General features: G+C 43.3%; 1 protein-coding gene across 6 annotated transcripts in view; it reads right to left on the reverse strand.

The window, feature by feature from the left end:
- Positions 1-761: 761 nt before the first annotated feature.
- LOC142585541 (uncharacterized) overlaps positions 762-16,796 on the reverse strand; it is a 42,622-nt gene continuing 26,587 nt past the window's right edge. For 3 of the 6 annotated variants that reach the window (XM_075696361.1, XM_075696360.1, XM_075696358.1), the window contains exons 14-20: positions 15,722-15,930; positions 14,925-15,001; positions 14,447-14,515; positions 13,223-13,272; positions 11,246-12,765; positions 9,555-9,972; positions 762-6,312 (exon numbers count right to left, since the gene is read on the reverse strand). In XM_075696361.1, the coding sequence (XP_075552476.1) occupies positions 6,284-6,312; positions 9,555-9,972; positions 11,246-12,765; positions 13,223-13,272; positions 14,447-14,515; positions 14,925-15,001; positions 15,722-15,930 (2,372 nt within the window). In that variant the 3' untranslated portion in view covers positions 762-6,283. The remainder of the gene's footprint in view (positions 6,313-9,554; positions 9,973-11,245; positions 12,766-13,222; positions 13,273-14,446; positions 14,516-14,924; positions 15,002-15,721; positions 15,931-16,796) is intronic. The other 3 variants (XM_075696364.1, XM_075696363.1, XM_075696362.1) reach the window with 2 other exon arrangements.

Below are 16,796 nucleotides of genomic sequence, written 5' to 3' on the forward strand. Positions count from 1 at the left end.
CGCTCGTCTGTTGTTTAGGTGCAACCAACAACTTGCAGCCTCGACAAAAAAAAAATGCATTCAAGTGTGCTTTCACAAGTTTTGAGAACACCACCAGGAAAGGGCAAAGAGCAAGCGTGGCGGTCAACTTCACACTCTATTACGAGAGGTGTTACGAACATATGCCTACCGCCACTTGCGTATTCACATCCTTCATATGTATGTACCCAAATGCGTAAATATTGTATTTTGAACATCTGGAGCACTGATACAAAGACCCTGCTGGCCTGAAAGGTTCTCCAACGACCGTCGTGGCCTTGACACAGCCGCCATCCAGGTCTAACAGGAGCTGCGTCATGATTATTAGCAAGATCTCGTTAAATTCTGTGTATAGCTTGGTGATCTAAATTAAAGCTTTATTATGCTACATGTTGAGGCAATGTTTCAATGGCTGAATTGTTGACATGACATGCTGGTGATACATTTTATGCTCACATTTAAGTGTTCAAGGTCCATAACGCTGATGTAATGAAAAAGCTTGTCAGCAAAGTGGCCATTGCCAATGAATGCATGCTAGGGTAACAAATGTGTTAGGTTCATGGCAAGAGACTGCATGAGGCTTAGATTGCAGCTTCTGAGAGGTCACAAACTATGAGCGCAGCAAGGACAAAAAAGGCTGGACATGCTGGATGGCATATACTGCAACGTTCACACATTGCGCAACTTCCACATGTGAATTACAGACCGAATTGTGACAATAACCACGCACACCAACACATTGCTTGTTATGAAGCATAACACGGAATAAAATATTTAATATATGCACCTTGTGTATACAATCCTATGTACAGTATGGGGACAAAAATATACATTTGTACAAGACTGTTGCATCGGAAAAGATAACACAAACTATACCACAGCTTCTTTATAAGAAGCATTTCTTTCCAAACCTATACTACTCTTTCCCCCAGAACTTCATTTTCTAAATGTAATGACTGTACCCAGTTTACGCTACCCCAAAATCACCTGTTGTTATCAACAGGTAACTAACAATGGCACACCAAACAAAGTTATTTGTGTGCACTAACACTATAGTACAGAAAGGCATATATAGCTCAGATAATCTGGACAAAAAGAAAGCATAATCAAGGTCCAGCAGTTTAGAAAGTCCTTGAGCAAATTGAGAAACTGGTTTCGACAGCACAAATCACACACAAGAAGAAAAAAAGATTACTGCCCATGCAGCTCATACAGATGGTAACCCAGCGAAGCTGAAATGTGCGGCCCCGATGTTTATTGCTGGGTTAATTCCGACGATTTATTAAAGTCTTTCTCAATTACTGGTTAAGTCTGTGTTTCTTATTGAGGTTACGCACATGTTTGGCTTGGGTTTATCACATCATTTATTTGAAATGCCACACACTGCGCTTTGCATAATCCCTATCATGGAAAGGTGTAATGAGTGGTTAATTTTGTTAATCCAGAGGGTTCATCGAAGTCTTTCTGAATTATGTTAGGCATTTGTGTTTCGTAATGCTTTAATCACAGTGTTTACCACTCAGTTATGTACCGTAGTTACCAAGTGACACATCGGGGCTGCACATTTCGTTTAATTAAAGAAAGGGACACATTTTTTAACCTATAGCGAAGTCGGAGAGACTGCTGCGCGTGTACTCTGCTGTGAGAGAGAAATGACATCACTATTAGCCTAACCAATGGCACGCCAGACGTTTGCAGCGAGATAACTATGTCATCATTGCTCGGCAGACCTGCAGGCACACGGTCGATGCTTCTGTTGGACGCTTTTCGCGGCCATCTGACCCCGTAGGTAAAGACAAAGCTTCAGAACATCAATAGCGACGTGGTTGTGATTCTGGGTTGCATGACGCCAGTGCTGCAACCCCTCGACGTTTCAGTCAACAAGCTCTTCAACGCCAATCTCCGACAGGAGTACGAAGAGTGGGTGTGAAACCCTGACTGGAAGAAGACGCTGACGGGAAAGCTGCAGAAAGCGTCCCCATCAACCATCGCAAAGTGGATTTCGGACGCGTGGAAGAGGGTTCAAGTGGACGTTGTGGTCAAATCATTTAAGAAGTGCTCGATCACAAACAACTTCGACGGAACGGAAGACGACCTGCTGTGGGATACCGAGAGCAGCAGTTCAAGCGGTGCGACGAACTCGAGTCACAGTGATAGTGACTGAGCATCCTACACAAGCCATGGGTTTACTGTCTGCACCGATTTTTCTTTTGAATGTTTGCAAAATAAAATGTTATTTCTCACACCCATCTCGTCGTGATGTCACAGCGAAAAGAGGGAGGGTCATTCTAGATTTTTCTAATCTAAGCACCACCCCTCACTCTGGGCATCGCGATCGTGAAAAAAAGGGGGTGCTTAGAATTGAGCAAATACGGTACGTAGATAAATGTATATGTTTTACATGTGTAAGCATTTTTATGCCTACCCAACGAGAAATTTGTCTGTCCATCACGTGAGACCACTGCAATGGTTCATACCCCTGCAGTAAAGCTTCTGTGGCCCCCGAATGTTTTGCCTAGGCATATACAGCTTCGACGTAAAAGGTTATAGGCATGGTTCAGAAAGACATTTGAATACAAAAACATTGAGCTTGATACTGGCTCTTTCTCTTAACTATTATGTGTTCATCATTATCTAAGCCCTGGACTGGAGGCATTCTTCAGTGAAGCTTAATTCTAACCCTCTCCATCATCAGCCTGCAGAAGAGCTGTAATGCTCGGTTTCGACTTGTTAATAAACTCTTTAAATATGACAATGGTACCAAGATCAGAGGATCACTGCTGGTAGTGTTCTAAACTGAGAATTGACAGTTTTCCAAGCAAGACACGCCTAGCTTCGAGCATTCTTGTGGCAGCATTATCAACACTCGTTTAAATGAAATACTTGTATGACCTATGAGTGAAAATATCATAAACAAAGGAGAATCCAGTAATGAGTTCAGAGCAATAATATATGTATAGGTACATACACACACAACACACAGAATGTGTGCTTGAAATTATGCAGCATCCAATAAGCAACTACAAATGTTTTTGTGTGACTTAGCTCTTAGTCTGAGTGCTCGAGGTTGCTCTCACTTAAGAGCTGGGAGTGCAACCGAGATATGACAATTCCAGCCATGTGCCTCCTCTCACTCTCAGGGAGCAGCTGAATATTCAGCTCAGGCAGGCTTCCCCCTGGCTCCAACGACAAGGGGCCTCTGTATCGCTGCAAACCAGCTTGGAGCACAGTAGGAACCAATCAAATGTACCATAAGCTTCACATGTGACCTAAATTGCGTAGTATAAAGTAAGCCACAAGAACCACAAAATGGATGTTCTTACAAAACAATAGACCAAAAGCAGACTGGCAAGTAGACCAAGACAGAAGCTGGCAAAGAATAGCTTTGACTTGCTCAAGGACATGCTAGAACAGCAGGACCCTCGCTATAGACCTGAGCCTAAATGAACAGTGCAAAATATCAATGCTTTTTTGAAAAGCCTTTTCAGTACTTCATTCCATAGTACTACTATTACAATGACTGCAGGCAACTTGCAGACGTACAAAAATGTGCATCAAGTTCTAAGTGATGCCTGTTAAACAAAGGCACACCCTTTCACTGACAAGTTTCTCTTGCGAGCAATGCCCATAACAAACACCTGTTCACAACAACTTGCATGCATCAAACAAGATGCACTCACTCCTAGCTGGCACCAAAAAAGGCAGCCCACACAGAGTTGGGGCAAGTTCAATAGAAGTCAAAGAAAAATATTGTCAAGTTTGATTAGATGTTTAAGTTGGCCCCTGAGTCAGAATGACGGCAAAACCCTCTCCCACCTTTAACACAAAGAATAACACTCTTCTATACAAATCAAGAAATCAAACTTGCATTTCAAAGAAAAGCACACTAAAAGCACATGAAACATACAAGTCACTGCTTTTAAAATGTCGTGTCTACAGTACGCTAACAATTGTAGACGTTGTTAAGCCTGACAGTGAAACATCTTCACTGCAATAGTAGAGCAACCCCAGACACACAGAGAGCATGGTGTGAGAAAGACCAGATAGGGTTAGTGCTCAACACTGCAGAACCTTGTTGATGCACTCTCAGTTAATATGGCTTCATGGTTTGTACATTCTCAGCAGGAAACTCTGAACCCTATTTCATATCATACAAGTTGAGTCCTAAGCTCTCCTGTATATCTCTTCTTTGTCATTCCTCTTCATTTAAATGCATCAACAAGGATCCACAGGAGTCACTAGATGCAGCACTAGCCTCTCTTACAACATCCTGCATATCTTCTGCGCACATCACCAATAGACACAACGCCCACTGGCCTATGCCATGTTTCTGGGCTTCATGGCATGTTTCCATCACAATCTCTTGGCTGCAGTCGCAAAGCTCATCTGAGATGCCTTAAATAGCACACAACTGATAGCAAACATAGCTGGTGCAGCTAAAGCACAACCCTGGTTTTTTCTCTCATGTAGATGATTTGCAGAAAGGAACACCATCAGATGGCAAGCTGTGTGTAAAAAACAGGAACATTTTACAAAGAACAGCAATAGTCAAAAAGTTTGTTCATGAACACTTCCAAAAGCCCAGCCTTGTCAAAGTTACGTCAACTGGCTCTACATTACACTAAACCCTACCACTGCGAGAAAGCACAAGAACTACAGATCAGCATTGGGTCATGAGAGAGCACAGAAAATACTGACAGCTTTTAAGATAGCTTGGCTCAAACACAAGCCTTCTAAGAATGGTGTGAAAATACAGAGGTAACTATTGCAAGACAGCAAAACATAAGGCTCACACTCGCATGCGGTTACAACAGCAGATTGAAGGAACGAGTGACTAAAGCCCAGGAAGAGTTAGCGAACAACACAGTTTGTATACTATACGCTATGGAAGTGCCGCATGGGAGACAGGCTACACTGATCTAAAAACATAGCCCCTAAGCAGGTCTGTCACTCACAAATACATTACAAGACAGAAAACACGCTATAGTACACGACACATGGCAACTCGCTTAAAAACAACTAAAAACAGCACTCACTGCGCAGACATTCAACATTTCTAGGCTCTGCAGCATGCTGGAGAGCAAAAAAATTCCCCACTTTGCCCATGACAAGGCGCATCAAAGATACTTTAAACAATCACAAAAGCGCCGCACAACCTCATTTAAAATGCCTCAAGGACAGTGAGGAACCAAAAGACAGAATGGCACTGTATACAAGTGTGGCACTTCCTCGTCACACTGGCCTAAATATTGCATGGTACACAAGACTACATCATGCCCAAACACCACAACCTTGCATTAATCAGCACCTCCGAATGAGCATTGTATGTGTACCTTGTGGTACCCAGTTTGGTACAAGAAACAGAAAGCTCACATCAAGGTCTGTCAGCACCTGCTACAAGAGTATGTGCATTAACCAGTGCAAAAAAGGGGGGGGGGGGCAACACAATTTGCTGGGAATGCTTAGGATTTGCAGGATCTTGTGAATGACTTGCAGGAAATTGTGGTGCAAGGACTGCAACTGATTTGAAAGTAGCAGCTGCTCCCAACAAACCACAGTATATAGTGCTTGACCATTCATTCTCTTGACAAACTAAGTGACTGGTAGGAACATACAGGCACTGGTGATTTCAGTCAATGGTTTGTTATTACATGATAATGTTTAGTTATTTAAGAACAATGATGATGATCGCTAGAAATTTTCTTCGTCAGTTATTTTTGACGTGAAGCTTGATTCAGAGGCTGCTGCTGGCGAGTAAAATATCATTAATACCAGCGATGATTTATCAGTCCCTCCAATGCCACCACCACACTGAGTAGGGTAGAGAAGTCAATAATTTCAAACATTGCAACGTTGTGTCTAAACTGGTTTTGCACAAAATCATCAAAAGCAGTAATCATTGTATGAGGCACTGGTATAAATGTACCGTGCTGTACCTCATCGGGTACCAGCAGTACACTGGCCCTGCAATATCCAACAACTTATCACTGGCAGACGACACTAGAATTGATGGCGGGAAGAAAGCTAATCTCACTAACAGGCAAACACAACAAAACTGCACATATTACTTATAGAAGAGTGGAGAATTTCAACGGATGAAAAAAAAATGTAGTGGGAGGAAGGTTTCGTGTTGCAATATCCTATATAAGTGTGGTGCATTTTTTAAATGTGATAATGCCTAAACACACAGAATACTGGCAAGGGAGTCTTGGTTCAGTGCAGGTCTCCTTCTGTCCTAAAATGCCACTATGATCCAATAGGCTTGTCAATCCCTTTCAGATCCACTTCCTAAAGCTGGAATGAAAGAGGAAAAAGAAAAAGCAGTGTTGCAGCGAAAAGCCATCTTCGAGTGACCCCAAGGAAAGCAGCAAAAAATGACTGTGTTGGTGTACAGTTGATTTGTGTTAATCCGAACTTCTCACATAGAAAACGGTTTCAAGCTGTCATGAGCATTAATTATTTGGAATTTAATAATATAGGATTACCAACCAAGTTACATACACTATCACATGAATAAGCAGGCACAGTAAGCAAAGTGCCATCTCTAGTTTCCTTTTTATTTCCTTCTTTAAGTGAAGGTTGCTATTGGTGTATGCCACCATTACAGTACACTTGTGGTGATGCCATGCGAAATTCCAGATCAATGTACTTGCTTAAGCTAACAAATGATTACACTTGTTGAAACCCTACTCTAGTAACACCTCAACTCGTTTTTTACTGTTCGAAGTGTGCTCATTTTCGGCGCTTATATCTTTTACAATTTTATTTCAGGACATAGCAGTCGGAACGTACACTGCGATATATAAAATTATAGCCTGATCACTGGTGTTTGGAATTAGTCTATAGAATTAATAATTGCTCACATCATTTTTGAGAATTCTTATGCGAAACTTAAAAAAAATCATCGTAAAGAACAGACATGAAAGTAATAGCATGCTATTTTTAGTATAAGTACTGAAAGCGATAAAAAGATAAAATATACAAAATATGCACCTGGTATCTAGTTCCCAACTTTTGTAACTCAGATCACGCAAAATAGTTATTCTGAAGATTTGCTGGCGTATACAAGCCACAGTGATGCCCATACTATGCAGATGTGCAGTAGCTTCGCAAATGTGAAAACGGGCAAGTTCCTACTCTACAGGGAGCATTTCTTTTTACTCATTGCAGCAGGCACTTGGTTTGTTTTTATGGCATTTTTTAGGCTCGCGAAGCAATGGTTTTCAGGTCAGGGAGGCCGCAGAAGCCTTCTCATACTCTCTCATTGAGTACGATCAGCTTTTCCGTGCAACAACGGTGGTCTAGTTTGCATTCAACTGGCACAGGAGCCTCTACATGCTTTGTTCAGTACCTTCAAAGTGCTATACAGTAATGTGGAGTGTTGCACAATACTGTACAGCGATGAATAAGGGCACTTGGGCAGGCGTGGTTCAAATGTAAGAGATTAGACAGCCAGCCAAGTTTCGGTTGAAGTCTGGTCTGAAATCGGCTGCGTGCTCTTGTGTGAGTGAAAACCCCACACAATGGAAAGGATTGCTCGTAATAATTTGTACATATGCTGTTGAAGCAGCGATGCATAAAAGCAATCCATGGTGGAGAAAATAAAGCTGCACTTGACATTAGTCGAACACAGATATCAAAATAACATGCAATCATGAGAATACACAGTTGTACGAGACATTAAAATAGTCTATACATTGGATCAGAAAATTGACAACTTGAGAGATGCTTCTGTGTCTTCAAGGCTGGTGTCATTTAAAAATTACATTGCCGAGTCATCCAAAGCGCAAATTTTGTGTCTATTTATTGAAGAAGTGCTAGGAGCAGTAGAGGCTAGTTTCAAAGATAACTCCAGTCAAGTCTTGTCAAATCTGACAAATAGTTAAAGTACAGTTGTTATTTAAAACAGTGCATTATGTTGCTAGAAGAATTCAAATGGAAATGTTTAACAATGTGTAGAACAACTGTCGATCAATTGATCAATTTCTATAGTCAAGATAACAAAAGAGTTAAACCAACATCAAGGAGACTCTGTAAAGCTTTCCCAGGTAGTGCTTATTGAAACTCAAATCAGTTTCTGAGGTTCACTGGAGACAGATGCAACGGAAGTTACAGAAATTGGCTCACATGATTATCGGTTATTCAATTGACAAATATTTAAATACGAACAAATGAAATGCCATCCCCAACAAGAGCCAGTTGCATGTACATAATGTAAGGTCATAGCATGGATCGTTTCCAATAACCATGGTAATGAAACTGCTACCATGGTTATGAAAACAGCCTAGATACAGAAATGCTTTATTATAAGCATCCAAGTGGCCACTCCTTATCACTTCCATGAATACCCACTAAACTAGAGTATACCATATATTCTGTGCCCCTCTGTTAAGCTGAACTTCCGGTGAAATAGTCTTCCCATGTATATTTAGATTATATTGTCAAATGGCAAGCAGACCAAGATACTGCTCACATTGTCATGGTGTAGTGATGGTGAAGAAGAAAACGCTAGCAGAAATAATGAATAATGAATATAATGCATTAATTACTTAATGTTGCTGTCAATTTGGTGACAATGTCCACGAAGTTTCATGTACACTAAGCATATCTTGAGCAAAAGCAATAACCTTATAACAGTGGCTATCCAGTCAAAGCAGCCATCAGCAAATGCAACACATTGCATAAGTGGTAATACAGTCAATTTCCATTAATTCGACTATGGTTATCTTGCTTTTTGGGTGAAATCAATATCAACCAAAGGTCCCGGCCACCAGCACTTCTATTAGCTTAAGCTTTCACTATTTTGATCCTAAAATTGGCCTTTGCTGCATAATTCGAACCTTACCAGTCAGTGCGCATGCGCCCGAACACTATGGTGACCCCAATAGCAGCGCCTATAGTGGCAGTGGTCGTCTCGGAATAGCTTACGTGACCGTGACTGTGTTGAACACACGTCATCTCCCGTCAAAAACCCCTATTTCTGACCTGCCCTAGGAAGATTTTCAGGTAATAACCGTAGCTCACAATGTCTGCTTACGGTATTTACTCTATTCTAATACGCACCTTTTTTTTTCCAGAACAAGTGGGCCTAAAATTGTGCAATAGGATACGAAACCAAAACCGCCTTTGCAGCGTTTGTACACTTTACCGTAAAACACAAATGTATTGCGGATAAGCTGACTTAAGGAAACCGGCCACTACTGTGCAACACATGCTAGACTCTTGTCCATATTTCTTGCTAAAAAACTGAGTGCACATTAGATTTCTACATTGTTTAGGAGCTTTAATATCTCACTTTACATTATTTTTACACTTTGGACACATAGAAAGCGAACACACGTTTGATTCGGGGGCAGGTTAGAATTAGGCGTATACTGCATACATAATCAGCGGTGTATTTGCCGCTTTTTTCTGCATACTGTTGAACTTCACCTGCTGAATAATTCGACCACTTTTGTCGGTCCCATCAGGGTAAAATTAACAGAAATCGATTGCGCCATGTAAATAGATTCCTGTACTTCATCACTGCTGCTCACCACTTTCGGGGCTCCCATCTGTCCCATGCCCAAACTGGAAAGCATCGCCACCACCAGGTGACGTCTCCTCGCCAAAGACACTGCCATCGTCCCGCGCCCATGGCGCGCCACTGCCACTCCCTCCGGCAGATGATGCAAACGAGCAGGGTGAAAAGGAACGCTCCTCAGATCCCGCTGCACTCGAAGAAGTGCGCCGCTTGCCTCGAAGCATCGACACTCCCATGGTTGGGCGTGCACGTGGCGTCTCCGGCGTCTCCGGCCTTGCTAGAGGCGCTGACCCAGTTGGTGCAAACACTTCGGCGTAGCAATGTGACGACGACGATGACGTGACAAAGCTGCCCGCCGAAGTGCTGCTGTTCAGGCTGCTGCTACTGCCACTTTTGTGTGTCAACGGCGATGGCGATGACTCTTCAGGGACCTGCGAAAGCCAGCACCCACCGCAATAACAAGAACATGGTTACTCTCACTATATACTGGTGGTCATCAAATGTTAGTCCCTTCTTAGGTCCTATCAGTCACTTGTACTTTTGCAACATTACACTGCAATGCCTGCCTAGCAGTGTAGGGGAAGCATAAATGGTATCAATAATAGGGTATCCTTTCCCAAATACAGATGTTGATCACAGATTAAAGGGCACTGTTAGAAGTGATGGCAACCTTCATCTGCATGTTCGTGCTGCTACCACACCTGCATGCAGATGCAGAGGTGTGGCAACAGTGCATGCGAAAATTGTTCATGCTCTGAAAACATGTGAAAAGCGTCGCATTATCACAATGAACGACTGGCTCTGATTCACATTAGAAAGAGTAGGTAAGCAATGTGAATACACAGGATGTAGTATCAGTGCAACTTCACATTAGGTAAGCTAGAACAAACAAGACACACTGCATGAAAGGAAAGAAGGACAAGTACTGTAGTGCTTGCCATACACTTGTCCAGTCTTTCCTTCAGGTGTCTTCTGCCTAGCTTTTGCTTGGTCAGCCTCAGCTGGGCCAGTAAACTCCACCTCTGCAGGTTAGCTGTCACAATTGCATTTTAATGTGGTCTATGAGCCACGCAAAATATTTAGACAATACTTTAATAAAGCAACATGCAATGAACCATACTGTCTACATTGTGAAATCATAGTACCCGATTGTCTAGGCAATTTATAGCGACACATGGGTACACATCACCAGAAGTGCATGCATGAGTCCTCCTAATGTCAGTCATCCTTTGTGGATCCTCAAGTGTCCACTTGATGTCATCTGAACTACACATCAGCGTCCTGCACGACAAAATAGTGTAGGAGGAAATATTCAGACCCTACCCTCAATTCTCAACCTTGTTCCACTTGCTTACTCCAAGGTGGTGTTAGAGTGCAATATGTGCAAAATGCTTCACAACATCTGCAGCATACTAATTTATTAGATCATAAAGTCGATATATACTGTTAACTCACACGAAAGTTCAGTGCAAGCACAGCCTTAAAGAACATTGCTTAGTCTTGAGCTTTCAAACAATTTGTATCAACTATTTTTTCAATAGTGTGAAAAATAACTACTAATAACATGTCACTATAAACATTATCCTAAGAAGTGCTATGTTCGCAGGTGGTAACTACTCAGCACACTATATAAAGAGCTACCAGATGGCACTTTCTTCAAGCCAAACACACACACGACGATTCACTGTGATTCACAGCACTCACCTCTGCAGGTGAAGACGACACTGCAGATGCAGATGCTGACGACTTCAGCAGACGGACACCAGCAGAGCGACTAAGCTTAGGAGACCCATACATGTCTCGTTCTGCAGTCAGTTTCTTTCGCTCAAGCCGAGGCGAACGTAAGATGTTGGACAGGCCCTCACGTGTCGAGGAGGCAAACTTCTTGAGGAACTTCGGCGAGTGAAAGAAACGACTTGATGTCTTGGTTGGTGTGGGGGATGGCGCTACTTGACAACAAGCTGATGCAGGTGTGGAACCTGCTCTTAGGAAAGAGGAAGACGACAGCTTCTCACCTCCACTTCGTGGCGTTCGTTCAACACCTTGTGATGGACTCGGGGCACTACGGGGGACCCAGGGGTCAGTGCCTGCCTCCTCGGGATGGGGCGGTCTGGACCGACCCTGGTGGTACTGAGAAGGAATGACGTCCGGCCTCTGTGATGGGTAATCAAGTGACGCATAGTCCCGAAAACTGTAGTCCGGTGACTGCACACACCCCTCCAGAGGAGAACCGAGGTCACTACTGCCTACCGATGAAAGCGGAATCATCAACTCCTGCTGGGAGCCTCTCCACGAATTTCGACGATTTGTGTAGAGGTCTTTTATCTCTTGGCTTGTGGCACATCGTGGCAGAAGAGAATTAGTCAGCACTGGCAGTGGCACTGGGGACGTGGCTGGACTATCCGAGAGAGCAGCAGGATCTGGAGAGGACGACGCCGATGGCGATTTCTTAAACACCCTGTTGTACTCTCGGTCAAGCAGCGTCTCACCCTTTGGCGCCTGCATCTGTGGAAAGCTGTCCGCAGTCTTGCTTCGCGACAACTTCGAGGAGTCTGACGGGTGGCGTTGCACAGCACGAGACAGCGCTGGGGACGAAGGTGCCAAGGTCGGCAATCTGGCAGGATTGCCGGGGTTGGCTCCGAGGATCTGTTCACTGGGTGGGGGCAAGCCTGAGCAGGCCGGCGTGGACGGTTCCTTGGTGCTGCTGCTGTGCTTGAAGGAAACATTCACATAAAGGCCTGACGGAGGCTTTGACTTAGCAGTACTGAAATCTCGTTTCGCTGGCTGCACAACACCTAAAGCATCACTGTACCTATCCCAGGCACCTGATAACCTCTGCTTCGCAGTTAGGCTGCATGTCGAGCCGTCACTGCACTCTGAAGACAAATCCAGTGACGAAGGGCACAGCACCGGTGGCGGGGACTTGGACGACTCGCGATTTCTGGGCAGTGAGGAATTTGATACACTCATCGTTGGTGGCTCACCGGTGGTTCGCCGTGGGGAAAGAGTGGCTGACCTGTCTGTCAACTGTGGGGGCACCATGGCTGAGCGCAGAAATATAGTTCTGGGCATGGGCTTTGGAGACGGCTGTCTCGGCCTGTCCAAAGGTGCTGGTGCTAGGCTGATTTTGTGGCTGGAAAACGATGAGGATGACGATGCTGGCTTGAACATCTTGCTGTCCAGCAACGCGTCTTCATCACTATCACTTGCCCAGAGGCATGGACCTAGCGTTGCAAGGAGAAAGCAGTAAATAGAAAGCAAATTATCAAATTATCATCATCATCACAGTCTAAACCAAATGTAAAACAACAGTTTTCCCCAATTACTGATATCCTGTTGCCCAAACCACATCTGTTCATAGCCATAGATAACCAAATTTGATCACTCAGACTGACAATCTTCTGCCATCCACAACTGCATAACCCTTTTCTCTGGATCCATTTTCCTGAAATATCCCATTAGTTATCTTCTGAATGTTCTGCATAGGTTGCTAAACTCCCTCCCTATCTGATGCCCTTCTAATAGAAATATTAGAAAAATGTCACCCTTGCAGCATCGCCAAGGTAGTTTCGATAGCACGAACTACAAGCTTGAAACTACTAATAATCTGAAATTTTGCAGAAGTTGGCCTTTATTGTATGTTTTAAAATAAGGTGTAGCAAAAAAGTAATGCCTCTTCACCTGAGTAGTTCGGATATAGTTTGGCTGCCTGCTGAAGCTTGGTTAACCATCTGAAAAACAAGAGTGGGTTATTAGCAGTGTTCAGCAGTGTACATCTTGCAAGTTCTTTGATTTTCTACACACTGTCCACCGGAAAGCTGAACCAGGCACATATTTACTTTATTTATTTGCTTGTTTAATGCAGAAAAAAGGAGGACATACTATATGTGCAATAAGGTCACACAATCACAATACATACAAATACAGGTAATTATTTCTACAGCTGTATGCGTGGTAAAATATGTACCTTATGGCATCAGCCTAATAGGCATACATCACAGCATATAGCATATCCAGAAGTTCCATTGAAATAAATTGAGCAATATCAAAGCCATGCATATGCAGACATAAGTAACACTGGTCGAATATCAGACACTGAGAAAACAACAGAGAACAAACAACCACTTGGAATGACAAAAATAACCAAGTCAAAGTCAGGTCTAGGTAAAGGATCAAAACAGTGAATGCAGACACTGCGTAGCATCTGTGAAGAAACAATTTACTACATGTCTTACAGTATTTATAAAACAATGTTCCCTAAAAATGAAGACATGTTCATTGTTACCAAGGCGTTTTGATACATTACGTTTCTGGCAGCCTTTATCCAATGGGCACATGCTGAGAAAAGCGAATGCGAACAACTTTGGAAAGAATGGAATTGAAGGTGCATCACTTCTGAAGTGTTATTGAAACTTCAAGCTCCTCAAGGTGGAAATAAACAACAGGTAAGGCATGTTCTCAGTTATTGTGTTCTCTGCACACACTAGCATGAAGGTAATCCCTAAAGCACCAGCACAAGCAAGAGCACAAGGTCACATTTCATTCTTTTTCCCCCAATGCTTCAAACACATGTAGTTAAACTGTATCTGCACATTTTCAAGAATTTTTTTTTAGCTAGCCTCAAACAATCAATTATAACTACCAGTTCATGTAGAAATTTTCCTTCGGAGGTAGCTTAAAGCTGATAATACCACCAGCAATTTAACTGTAACTGCACATTTTAAAAAATTCTTGCAGGAGAATGTACCCTGGACAATGAATTAGAAATGCCACTTCACAAACAAAATTTTGGAGGTTGTTTTAGGGTTTCTTGGAACAAATTTTGCATAAGGCCGAAATCTCTACACCTGGCGAACACGAGTAGTATATGCAGTAGAGTATAACCGTAGTAATGTCCAAACTCACCTTGACGTGTCTGCTTGGGACTCTGTTGCAAAATAAAAAGTATTTTCGCAGTTGGAGAGCTTGAAGGCACTACAGAAAAAAGAGAAAACATGGTACTCTTCAGGAACAGGGATAACATGTGAAGCAAACAATCAATAGGTCATAAACCACTCCTAGAGTGCTTCTAAATAGTTCCATCTGGCCAAATTCCCTATGCCAAAGTATCCCGACAGAGCTACTCTGATCAGTATTCCACCCTAGTACTTTGCCTTAAAATGAAACGCTGTAACACAATTCACTGCTGGTTTTCTTACAGGCCAACAACACATGCTTTCCAACATTTTTGTGCAGGACATGAAGTAAAAAGATTTCTTTGACATATATGGCAACCAAAAAAAAAGGAATGGATTTGCCTTTCTTAACTTCTGTCATACAGCAAAGCAATGGACAACACAGCATAGTACACCAGTTATCCAGGAAGTTTACTCTGAGTGCTTACCAGTTTTTAGATTTACAGTCGGGCGCAAGGGACACCGCAAAACCAGGCACATACAGCAGGCATTCTGCTTTCTGGTCCTGAAACCAAGTAGCAAAACTTAAGCAATGAGCACACTGTCAAAAAAGCAGGAGGAGAACACAAAGCACAATTCAATTAACATTCTACCAAGCTTTCTTTTAAAGGCGATGCTGGTTTCTTGATGCCGTTAGCATTCGCAGGTTACAGCTGAGCTGTGGAAAACTCCGTAATAGACGACTCTGGTTAGCATGCTCTGAACGCTCAGTGCACGAGTGTCTTAGCAATTCCGTACCCACCGGAATGCAGTTACAGTGGCCGGAAGTCGAACCTGTGACCTCGGGATTGACAGCAGAATGCCTAAAGCCACTGAGGCATCACTGCAGGTAGGTCTTACCTCCAACATGAAGACTACTGGCAAGGCAAGCGATCCATTATAATGACTCAATAGGCAATGGCAATCAGCTGCTAAGCACAAGCTCACAAGTTTGATTTCCGGTTGCTGCGGCAATATTCCGATGGAGGCAGAATGCAAAACCCTCCCGTACTGTGCTTTGGGTGCCTTCCAAAGAACCCTGGGTGGTCAGAATCCCACAGCGCAACATCTCTTGTCATAGCCTACGAGTTGCTTTGGGATGTTGAGCCCCATAACTGAATTTCTTTTCTGTGAGAAAAGAAGGCGACATTGCTTGACATACAGCACACACAGCATGAAACTTTTGCCACTATGGCAGCATCAGTTCAGAACAGGAACCATGACAACGGAGATAGGAGGTGCGCACCTGGGGAGTGGCGTAGAGGAAGAGCTGGGGACCCCGGAGGAGGACCCAGCGGCGGCGCCAGGGAGGAAGGGCTGCCATCGCTGGCGCCGCCGTCCTCCCCCCTGCTAGGAGGGGCGCTGCTTGCTGCTGCTGCCCCCCCCACCAGCGCCGAAGGAGCCACCCTTCGCACTCGGCCACCCCCAGTTCCGGGCACGGCACCCCGCGATTCCCTGCAGACAGACGATGGCAGCAGCCGTAGCGGCAGCAGCCACAGTTAGCCACAACACCTCATTCAAGGAGACAGCCCCTTGTTCTGAGCACACATTTCATGAAGATGACTTTACCTCAATGTGTTTAAAACACGGGATGATACCAGCTCATTTTGGAAGTGGTGGCGCAGCACAAAGAATGACGAGAGAATGAAAGATGACCCTCAGCTGTGCTCTGTTTCCCACAACATGTCTGTTAACTTGAATTACACTGTGGCCAAGCACAGGGAAAAAAATGGAGAAAAGACAAATAATAAATGGAAGTTTTTACTCTCCAAATGTCACAACCGATTGCAGGGAATACTAAGAATTAAGGTTGATAAAGCTATGTATGCTTCTGCTGTGACTTGAGGCGACTGAAAGGTCTGTGCGTTCTTTTTTTTTTTGTTCGTTATTTTTATTCTTTTTCTTAATTTGTTTCCTGAGCACATCTGTAGGTAATTTAAGAAATTAACAGATGTGACTCTATGCGTCCTTGCAGAATGTTTTCTTATCTCTCTGCCCGGAAACAAGGCGACATACCACACAAGGCAACCAGAAATGTCAGCAATGTGTCACAAACTTGTAATTTTAGAGAGATTGTCAGAACTAGGACAAAGCCAGTCCTAGTTCACACATGGGAATTGGTACACTATCATTTTTCATATTGCAATATAGTTCTCGACTATGCGTTTTATAAGCTTTTAGATTAAGAGGCACCTTATGCAACGCACATTCCGTATAAAGCTGGGAGCCAGTTCAATACTGATTTCACATATCAATTTATATTTGACTGCAAAACAAAGTACGGACCTAAACCTTCATGGCTGACAAGGTTCACTAATACT

The sequence above is a fragment of the Dermacentor variabilis genome, chromosome 6, assembly GCF_050947875.1.
Source record: "Dermacentor variabilis isolate Ectoservices chromosome 6, ASM5094787v1, whole genome shotgun sequence".
Classification (NCBI taxonomy): Eukaryota; Metazoa; Arthropoda; class Arachnida; order Ixodida; family Ixodidae; genus Dermacentor; species Dermacentor variabilis.